The 11,562-nt window shown below is 48.0% G+C and overlaps 1 protein-coding gene across 1 annotated transcript in view; it reads right to left on the reverse strand.

Annotated features, from left to right (window-relative positions):
• Positions 1-2,173: 2,173 nt before the first annotated feature.
• The window catches only part of LOC121844013 (nuclear receptor coactivator 2-like), a 27,489-nt gene continuing 18,100 nt past the window's right edge, over positions 2,174-11,562 (reverse strand). The window contains exons 3-4 of the mRNA XM_042313881.1: positions 2,370-2,536; positions 2,174-2,221 (exon numbers count right to left, since the gene is read on the reverse strand). Of these exons, the coding sequence (XP_042169815.1) occupies positions 2,174-2,221; positions 2,370-2,536 (215 nt within the window). The remainder of the gene's footprint in view (positions 2,222-2,369; positions 2,537-11,562) is intronic.

Here is an 11,562-nt window from a genome sequence, read left to right on the forward strand (position 1 = left end):
CAATCCATGTCTCAATCATCTCAAAGATTAAAAATATCCTCCTCTTTCATCTACACTGATTGAAGTGGATTTAACAAGAACACCTGGTAACCATGAAAACAAGCACCTGGTAACCATGAAAACAAGCACCTGGTAACCCTCAACAAACACCTGGTAACCTGGTAACAAACACCTGGTAACCCTCAACAAGCACCTGGTAACCCTCAACAAACACCTGTAACCCTCAACAAGCACCTGGTAACCTCAACAAGCACCTGGGAACCCTCAACAAGCACCTGGGAACCCTCAACAAACACCTGGTAACCTCAACAAGCACCTGGGAACCCTCAACAAGCACCTGGTAACCCTCAACAAGCACCTGGGAACCCTCAACAAGCACCTGGTAACCCTCAACAAGCACCTGGTAACCCTCAACAAGCACCTGGGAACCCTCAACAAGCACCTGGTAACCCTCAACAAGCACCTGGTAACCCTCAACAAGCACCTGGTAACCTCAACAAGCACCTGGTAACCCTCAACAAGCACCTGGTAACCCTCAACATGCACCTGGGAACCCTCAACAAGCACCTGGTAACCCTCAACAAGCACCTGGTAACCCTCAACAAGCACCTGGGAACCCTCAACAAGCACCTGGGAACCCTCAACAAGCACCTGGTAACCCTCAACAAGCACCTGGTATGTTATTTTCTTGCTTAAAAAAACACGCACACACATATATACACATAAACACACTACCGGTCAAAAGTTTAGAACACCTACTACTAACAAATCAAAACATATTTGATATTCTTCAAAGTTAGCTAACTGACAGGCTGACTGGCTAGCTAACTGACAGGCTAGCTAACTGACAGGTTGACTGGCTAGCTAACTGACAGGCTGACTGGCTAGCTAACAGACAGGCTAGCTAACTGACAGGTTGACTGGCTAGCTAACAGACAGGCTAGCTAACTGACATGTTGACTGGCTAGCTAACAGACAGGCTAGCTAACTGACACGTTGACTGGCTAGCTAACTGACAGGCTGACTGGCTAGCTAAATGACAGGCTAGCTAACTGACAGGTTGACTGGCTAGCTAACTGACAGGCTGACTGGCTAGCTAACTGACAGGCTAGCTAACTGACAGGCTGACTGGCTAGCTAACTGACAGGCTGACTGGCTAGCTAACTGACAGGCTAGTTAACTGACAGGCTGACTGGCAGCTAACTGACTGGCTAGCTAACTGACAGGTTGACTGGCTAGCTAACTGACAGGTTGACTGGCTAGCTAACTAACTGGCTAGCTAACTGACAGGCTGACTGGCTAGCTAACTAACAGGATAGCTAGCTGACAGGTTGACTGGCTAGCTAACTGACAGGCTGACTGGCTGGCTAGCTAACTGACAGGCTGACTATTTGACTGACAACAGCCATGCTGAGTTAGTGTGTCCTCTCTCTTCCTGGTCATTTTCTGCAGACAAATGAAGCAGAAATGTGTACTATGATTTCATCTGGTTGTAAATCACTGGTCTGCTGTGGTGGCTCTCCACTGCTGTGATAACATCTGGTTGTAAATCACGAGTCTGCTGTAGTGTGCTGAGCAACGTGCCCGTTGTCCCACGCAGCCGACAGACCGCCATACACACAGCTACCGAATTGCCTCTGACGTCTAATGGCCAAGCAACACCCACAGCCTCACTGCCTGCCGGCCTGATGAATCAGTTCATTCAGCCTTCTCTTCCCTCCTCCCATTCCGCTATTCCCTCTGTTCACTGTGAGACGTCTTCTGTCAGGATATTATTTATAGCTCTAGAGGTCCACCGTCACTGAATCCACATGCAACTCTGCTAAATATAGCCACTTTTCCTCTCTCCCCCTCTCCCCTGCCTCCCTCTCTCCCTCTCCCCTGCCTCCCTCTCTCCCTCTCCCCTGCCTCCCTCTCCCCCTCTCCCCTGCCTCCCTCTCTCCCCTCCCCTGCCTCCCTCTCTCTCCCTCTCCCCCTGCCTCCCCTCCCCCTCTCCCCTGCCTCCCCTCTCCCTCTCCCCTGCCTCCCTCTCCCCTGCCTCCCTCTCCCCCTCTCCCCTGCCTCCCTCTCTCCCCTTCCACTGCCCTTCCCTCTTCCCCCTTCTCTCCCTCCTGCCTGCTTTCCCATCTGTTGGCTGCCGGTGGATGGAGGGACGGACAGGGAGACCAGCGCTTCACACCCACACTCTCTGAGTACAGACTCTGTTAGCTCGCTCCATAGGCTGTCGGGCAGGAAACGCCCCCACGTGTCAGCATGCAAAAGCAACCTTGGTTTTGAATGAACTGCCTGGATATAACCCAGCCTAACCCAACCCAGCCCAACCGGCCCAACCCAGCCAGCCCAGCCCAGCCCAACCCAGCCGGCCCAACCCAGCCGGCCCAGCCCAACCCAGCCCGGTCCAGCCCAGCAGTAGCAGCAGCTCTCAGACTCACCTCCAGCATCATTGGTCCGAGAGCCTCCTTGTCGATGACGGATTGGCCCGTTGATGAGATATCCGCCTTCTGTACCTCCTCCTCATTGGCTGCTGCTGCTTTCTCTGTGGGCAAGAAAGACAAATCAGAATCATGTTTCTTTCTTTACCTCAAATGTCCTCACAGCCTCATCAACAGCCCCATCAACAGCCTCATCAACAGCCCCATCAACAGCCTCATCAACAGCCTAATCAACAGCCCCATCAACAGCCTCATCAACAGCCCCATCAACAGCCTCATCAACGCCCCATCAATAGCCTCATCAACAGCCCCATCAACAGCCTCATCAACAGCCCCATCAACAGCCTCATCAACAGCCCCATCAACAGCCTCATCAACAGCCCCATCAATAGCCTCATCAACAGCCCCATCAACAGCCCCCTCAACAGCCTCATCAACAGCCCCATCAACAGCCTCATCAACAGCCCCATCAATAGCCTCACCAACAGCCCCATCAACAGCCTCATCAACAGCCCCATCAATAGCCTCATCAACAGCCCCATCAACAGCCTCATCAACAGCCCCATCAACAGCCTCATCAACAGCCCCATCAACAGCCCTATCAACAGATATAAACCTTAAAACAGAGAGACAAAGACTGGCTCTAGTCTGAGCGAAATGGCACCCCAGTACCTCGAGCCCATCAAAAGTAGTGCACTACAAATGTAATAGGGTGGTATTTGGAATGAGAAGAACATGCTGTTCATTTGGATCGCTCAGCTGCATCCTCTTCCTTCTTCCTGTTTAATAGAGATTCAGTTAGACCGTTAAAAGAAACCGCTTGAGGATCTCTTTTAACATTTACTCTTCCTTCTTCCTGTTTAATAGAGATTCAGTTAGACCGTTAAAAGAAACCGCTTGAGGATCTCTTTTAACACTCTTCCTTCTTCCTGTTTAATAGAGATTCAGTTAGACCGTTAAAAGAAACCACTTGAGGATCTCTTTTAACATCTACTCTTCCTTCTTCCTGTTTAATAGAGATTCAGTTAGACCGTTAAAAGAAACCGCTTGAGGATCTCTTTTAACATTTACTCTTCCTTCTTCCTGTTTAATAGAGATTCAGTTAGCGTTAAAAGAAACTTGAGGATCTCTTTTAACATTTACTCTTCCTTCTTCCTGTTTAATAGAGATTCAGTTAGACCGTTAAAAGAAACCGCTTGAGGATCTCTTTTAACATTTAGTCTTCCTCTTCCTGTTTAATAGAGATTCGACCGTTAAAAGAAACCACTTGAGGATCTCTTTTAACATTTAGTCTTCCTTCTTCCTGTTTAATAGAGATTCAGTTAGACCGTTAAAAGAAACCGCTTGAGGATCTCTTTTAACATTTAGTCTTCCTTCTTCCTGTTTAATAGAGACAGTTAGACCGTTAAAAGAAACCGCTTGAGGATCTCTTTTAACATTTAGTCTTCCTTCTTCCTGTTTAATAGAGATTCAGTTAGACCGTTAAAAGAAACCGCTTGAGGATCTCTTTAACATTTAGTCTTCCTTCTTCCTGTTTAATAGAGATTCAGTTAGACCGTTAAAAGAAACCGCTTGAGGATCTCTTTTAACATTTAGTCTTCCTTCTTCCTGTTTAATAGAGATTCAGTTAGACCGTTAAAAGAAACCGCTTGAGGATCTCTTTTAACATTTAGTCTTCCTTCTTCCTGTTTAATAGAGATTCAGTTAGACCGTTTTTTTTTTACCTTTATTTAACTAGGCAAGTCAGCTAAGAACAAATTCTTATGTTCCATGACAGCCTAGGAACAGTGGGTTAACTGCCTGTTCAGGGGCAGAAACGACAGATTTGTACCTTGTCAGCTCAGGGATTTAAACTTGCAACCTTTCGGTTACTAGTCCAACACTCTAACCACTAGGCTACCCTGCCACCCCAGAAACCGCTTGAGGATCTCTTTTTTAACATTTACTCTTCTGTTTCAGTTTAATAAAGAGAATAACAGATCTTCAAGGGAGGAGAAATCTATCCATCTCTTATACAATAATCAAATGAATGTCAAATGAGTCCTAATGTAGGCTATGTGATCCCATTAATAACTCAGACCTTATCAGAGACATTCACCCTCAAATCCCTCCTTACAATCACTGACCTATATGAGAGACATCACACAGACAGTCCCAAATGGCATCCTTACTCCCTTCATAGCGCCCCTACCCTTGACAAGGGCCGTAGGGAAACCCATAGGTCAAAGGTTACGCACTATGCAGGGGATAGGGTGCCATCTCTCTCTCTCTCTCTCTCTCAGCCAATCTTCTCTTTCCTCACTGATCTCACAAAGCATTCACGCACAGCGTATTGTCTAGACACCACCGCTGCCATGTCACTAACTGGGGCACGAACTGTGTGTGTGTGTGTGCGCACACGCAGCATGAAGCTTTCACGCGGGTGTCGGGCGGCTAGATGGATGGTCATTGTTAACGTAAGAAAATACCTCTAAAGTCATTATGGAAAGAGCGTGCCGCCCCTCCTCCAACTGAGTGAACAACTTCTGCTGTCGGACGGATGGACAGGGACGGACGGAGTGGGACGGACAGGGACGGACGGAGAGGGACGGACGGACGGAGAGGGACGGACGGACGGAGAGGGACGGACGGACGGAGAGGGACGGACGGAGAGGGACGGACAGGGACGGACGGAGAGGGACGGACAGGGATGGACGGAGAGGGACGGACGGAGAGGGACGGGACAGGACAGATGGAGAGGGACGGACAGGGATGGACGGAGAGGACGGACGGAGAGGGACGGACAGGGACGGATGGAGAGGGAAGGACAGGGACGGACGGAGAGGGACGGATGGAGAGGGAGGGACAAGAACGGATGGAGAGGGACGGACAGGGCAGATGGAGAGGGACGGACAGGGACGGACGGAGAGGGACGGACGGACGGAGAGGGGCGGACGGAGAGGGACGGATGGACAGGGATAGATGGAGAGGGCCAATACAAGGTAGAGGACAATACAAGGTAGGGCCCAATACAAGGTAGGGGACAATACAAGGTAGGGCCCAATACAAGGTAGGGGCCAATACGAGGTAGGGGCCAATACAAGGTAGGGGTCAATACAATGTAGGGCCCAATACAAGGTAGGGGCCAATACAAGGTAGGGTCCAACAAGGTAGGGCCCAATACAAGGTAGGGCCCAATACAAGGTAGGGGACAATACAAGGTATTGGCCTTTACAAGGTAGAGGTACAATACAAGGTAGGGCACAATACAAGGTAGGGGTCAATACAATGTAGGGCCCAATACAAGGTAGGGGCCAATACAAGGTAGGGCCCAATACAAGGTAGGGGACAATACAAGGTAGGGGCCAATACAAGGTAGGGGCCAATACAAGGTAGAGGACAATACAAGGTAGGGCCCAATACAAGGTAGGGGACAATACAAGGTAGGGGACAATACAAGGTAGGGCCCAATACAAGGTAGGGGACAATACAATGTAGGGGCCAATACAAGGTAGGGGCCCAATACAAGGTAGGGCCCAATACAAGGTAGGGCCCAATACAAGGTAGGGCCCAATACAAATGTAGGGCCAATACTAGGTAGGGGCCAATACTTCAGGTAGGGGCCAATACAAGGTAGGGGCCAATACAATGTAGGGCCCAATACAAGGTAGGGCCAATACAAGGTAGGGGTCAATACAAGGTAGGGCCCAATACAAGGTAGGGACCAATACAAGGTAGGGGCCAATACAAGGTAGGGCCCAATACAAGGTAGGGCCCAATACAAGGTAGGGGACAATACAATGTAGGGGCCAATACAAGGTAGGGCCCAATACAAGGTAGGGCCCAATACAAGGTAGGGGACAATACAATGTAGGGACAATACAATGTAGGGGGCCAATACTAGGTAGGGGCCAATACAAGGTAGGGCCCAATACAAGGTAGGGGGCAATACAGGTATGGGCCTTTACAAGGTAGAGGACAATACAAGGTAGGGCACAATACAAGGTAGGGGTCAATACAATGTAGGGCCCAATACAAGGTAGGGGCCAATACAAGGTAGGGCCCAAACAAGGTAGGGGACAATACAAGGTAGGGGACAATACAAGGTAGGGGCCAATACAAGGTAGAGGACAATACAAGGTAGGGCCCAATACAAGGTAGGGGACAATACAAGGTAGGGGACAATACAAGGTAGGGCCCAATACAAGGTAGGGGACAATACAATGTAGGGGCCAATACAAGGTAGGGGCCCAATACAAGGTAGGGCCCAATACAAGGTAGGGCCCAATACAAGGTAGGGGACAATACAATGTAGGGGACAATACAATGTAGGGGCCAATACTAGGTAGGGGCCAATACTAGGTAGGGGCCAATACAAGGTAGGGGCCAATACAAGGTAGGGCCCAATACAAGGTAGGGGCCAATACAAGGTAGGGGTCAATACAATGTAGGGCCCAATACAAGGTAGGGACCAATACAAGGTAGGGGCCAATACAAGGTAGGGCCCAATACAAGGTAGGGCCCAATACAAGGTAGGGGCCAATACAAGGTAGGGCCCAATACAAGGTAGGGGACAATACAATGTAGGGGACAATACAATGTAGGGACCAATACTAGGTAGGGGCCAATACAAGGTAGGGGCCAATACAAGGTAGGGGCCAAAACAAAGTAGGGGCCAAACAAAGTAGGGCCCAATACAAGGTAGGGAACAATACAAGGTGGGGGCCAATACAAGGTAGGGGACAATACAAGGTAGGGCCCAATACAAGGTAGGGGACAATACAATGTAGGGGCCAATACAAGGTAGGGGCCCAATACAAGGTAGGGCCCAATACAAGGTAGGGACAATACAATGTAGGGGACAATACAATGTAGGGGCCAATACTAGGTAGGGGCCAATACTAGGTAGGGGCCAATACAAGGTAGGGGCCAATACAAGGTAGGGCCCAATACAAGGTAGGGGACAATACAATGTAGGGGACAATACAATGTAGGGCCCAATACAAGGTAGGGGCCAATACAAGGTAGGGCCCAATACAAGGTAGGGGCCAATACAAGGTAGAGCCCAATACAAGGTAGGGGACAATACAAGGTAGGGGCCAATACAAGGTAGGGGGGCAATACAAGGTAGGAACAATACAAGGTAGGGGCCAATACAAGGTGGGGGACAATACAAGGTGGGGGACAATACAAGGTAGGGGCCAATACAAGGTATGGGCAAATACAAGGTAGGGGACAATTCAAGGTAGGGGGCAATACAAGATAGGGGACAATACAAGGTAGGGGCCAATACATGGTAGGGGACAATACAAGGTAGGGGCCAATACAAGGTAGGGGCCAATACAGGGTAGGGGAGTATACAAGGTAGGAGCCAATACAAGGTAGGAGGCAAGACAAGGTAGGGGACAATACAATGTAGGGGACAATACAAGGGAGGGACAATACAAGGTAGGGGTCAATACAAGGTAGGGGCCAATACAAGGTAGGAGTGAATACAAGGTAGGGGACAATACAAGGTAGGGCCCAATACAAGGTAGGGGCCAATACAAGGTAGGGGTCAATACAAGGTAGGGCACAATACAAGGTAGGGCCCAATACAAGGTAGGGGACAATACAAGGTAGGGGTCCAATACAAGGTAGGGGACAATACAAGGTAGGGGTCCAATACAAGGTAGGGGGATATATATACAAGGTAGGAGGGAATACAAGGTAGGGACAATACAAGGTAGGGCACAATACAAGGTAGAGGCCAATTGGTGTGTCAATTGGTACGCATTCTACATGTATCCTCTATGTACAGTTCATGAGGCTCCATACCTCCTGTAGAGAGACCCTATATTCAAAGCAAAGTCTGCCCTACTTCTAAACATGATGCTGATGAGGAGGAGGAGAAGGTATGGCTAAACAGAGAGGGGGACGTATTAGAGTGTCGCACCTACTTCTAAACATGATGCTGATGAGGAGGAGGAGAAGGTATGGCTAAACAGAGAGGGGGACGTATTAGAGTGTCGCACCTACTTCTAAACAGGATGCTGATGAGGAGGAGGAGAAGGTATGAGTGTCGCACCGTGCCAGTTTCACGTGAGACCATATAGCAGGGGGAGACAGGTACACAGAGGAACAGAGGAGGTAGAGGCCGGAGGGAGGGGGGGGGGTCGTGAGGCGCTAGTATGCTGGCAGCAAACACACACTGAGCTCTTCCACAGTGTGAAAACAGAGCAGGAAAAGTAGCCAAGGAGAAGCAGCAGGCTGCATTCTGCATCACACACACACACACACCATTAACCCTGAAAGTGTGTGTGTGTGTGTGTGGTGTGTGTGTGTGTGTGTGTGTGTGTGTGTGTGTGTGTGTCAGCAGGTCTTGAGCAGACCCAGCAGGCTCCAGTAAACCAGCACAGCTGACGCGAGTACAACATCATCAGTCACTGTCTCACACACACACACACACACACACACACACACACACACACACACACACACACACACACACACACACACACACACACACACACACACACACACACACACACACACACACACACACACACACACACACACAATGTTATTTGTATATCATCTTGGTCCATTCTCTGTACATTGTCCTAATAGGAACCATTGTGTATAATGTGGAGGACTTTATTACCTAATGATATGCTACAGAGCTGAGCGACTTGTTTTATATGTGACAGAGTGGTGTGTGTGTGTGTGTGTGTGTGTGTGTGTGTGTGTGTGTGTAGTTTATTAATTCAACCATTTTATAAAAACACACAAAGTCCAGGACTTATTTCCATTGTGGTCCTCTTGAAACAAGACGGCTAGACAAGATCTAACAGAGTTAAACACAGCATGACAGAGATAATAAAACACAGTATGACAGAGAGATAATAAAACAACATGACAGAGATAATAAAACAACATGACAGAGATAATAAAACAACATGACAGAGATAATAAAACAACATGACAGAGATAATAAAACAACATGACAGAGATAATAAAACAACATGACAGAGATAATAAAACAACATGACAGAGATAATAAAACAACATGACAGAGCGATAATAAAACACAGTATGGCAGAGAGATAATAAAACACAGTATGACAGAGAGATAATAAAACACAACATGACAGAGAGATAATAAAACACAGTATGGCAGAGAGATAATAAAACACAACATGACAGAGATAATAAAACACAGTCATGCTGTGTTTAACTGAACATCTTAGAGTGTTTTTAGAGTGTTTTTTATTATGACAGAGATAATAACATCCCTGTTGCATCCTCTTTAAGTACTTGTTACTTTAATTTATTATTCTTATTCATATTTTTTATTTTTATTAAACTGCATTGTTGGTTAGAGCTTGTAAGTAAGCATTTCACTGTAAGGTCTACCTACACCTGTTGTATTTGGCGCATGTGACTAATAGAATTTGATATGATTTGTTAGTGGATTATCTTTGCCAAGATAATCCATCCACTTGACAGGTGTGACAGGTGTCAAGAAGCTGATTAAACATCAGGATCATTACACAGGTGCAACTTGTACTGGGGACAATAAAAACTCTCTAAGATGTTCAGTTTTTGTCACACAACACAATGCCACAGATGTCTCAAGTGTTGATGGAGCGTGCAATTGGCATGCTGACTGCAGGAATGTCCACCAGAGTTGTTGCCATTGAAGTTGATGTTAGTTTCTCTACCATAAGCCGCCTCAATGTCATTTTAGAGAATTTGGCAGTACGTCCAAGTGGCCTCACAACCGCAGACCACGTGTATGGCGTCGTGTGTTTGAGCGGTTTGCTAATGTCAATGTTGTGAACAGGGTGCTTCATGGTGGTGGTGGGGTTATGATATGCGCAGGCATAAACTACAGACGAACACAATTGCATTTTATCAATGGCAATTTGAATGCACAAAAAATACATGAGAAGATACTGAGGTCCATTGGGAGGTCCATTGTGAGGTCCATTGTGAGGTCCATTGGGAGGTCCATTGTGAGGTCCATTCGGAGGTCCATTGGGAGGTCCATTGTGAGGTCCATTGTGAGGTCCATTGGGAGGTCCATTCGGAGGTCCATTGTGAGGTCCATTGGGAGTCCCATTGTGAGGTCCATTGGGAGGTCCATTGTGAGTTCCATTGGGAGGCCCATTGTGAGGTCCATTGGGAGGCCCATTGTGAGGTCCATTGTGAGGTCCATTGGGAGGTCCATTGGGAGGCCCATTGTGAGGTCCATTGTGAGGTCCATTGTGAGGTCCATTGTGAGGTCCATTGGGAGGCCCATTGTGAGGTCCATTGTGAGGTCCATTGTGAGGTCCAATGTGAGGTCCATTGTGAGGTCCATTGTGAGGTCCAATGTGAGGCCCATTTTTAAGGTTTCTGTATTCTCAGTCATGTGAAATCCATAGATTAGGACCTAATGAATTTGATTCAATTGACTGATTTCCTGATATGAACTGTAACTGTAACTGTAAAATAAACTGTAACTGTAAAATAAATGTAAATGTTGCATGTTTCGCTTACACTGTTTAGTATAATATTATTTACATTAATTACATTATTCTTTAAGCAAATAGATGTTTCCTTACATGGACCGAAACATAAATATACAACAAAGGGTGTGTCCCAATTGGCCCCATATTCTCTACATAGTGCACTATTTCCCTATGGAGCCTGGTCAAAAGTAGTGCACTATATAGGGAATAGGGTGTAATTTGGAAACATAAACGCAATTGCCAGACTAACAGTCCTGCCCACACAATGAACTAACCTCCTGTCATGGTACTGGTACCGGGCTAACCTCCCTTCAGGGTCCAGGTACCGGGCTAACCTCCCGTCAGGGTCCAGGTACCGAGCTAACCTCCCTTCAGGGTCCAGGTACCGGGCTAACCTCCCGTCAGGTTCCAGGTACCGGGCTAACCTCCCGTCAGGGTCCAGGTACCGGGCTAACCTCCCGTCATGGTCCAGGTACCGGGCTAACCTCCCGTCAGGGTCCAGGTACCGGGCTAACCTCCCGTCAGGGTCCAGGTACCGGGCTAACCTCCCTTCAGGGTCCAGGTACCGACCTCCCGTTAGGGTCCAGGTACCGGACTAACCTCCCGTCAGGGTCCAGGTTCCGACCTCCCGTCAGGGTCCAGGTACCGACCTCCCG

Source organism: Oncorhynchus tshawytscha, unplaced genomic scaffold (assembly GCF_018296145.1).
Source record: "Oncorhynchus tshawytscha isolate Ot180627B unplaced genomic scaffold, Otsh_v2.0 Un_contig_3286_pilon_pilon, whole genome shotgun sequence".
Classification (NCBI taxonomy): Eukaryota; Metazoa; Chordata; class Actinopteri; order Salmoniformes; family Salmonidae; genus Oncorhynchus; species Oncorhynchus tshawytscha.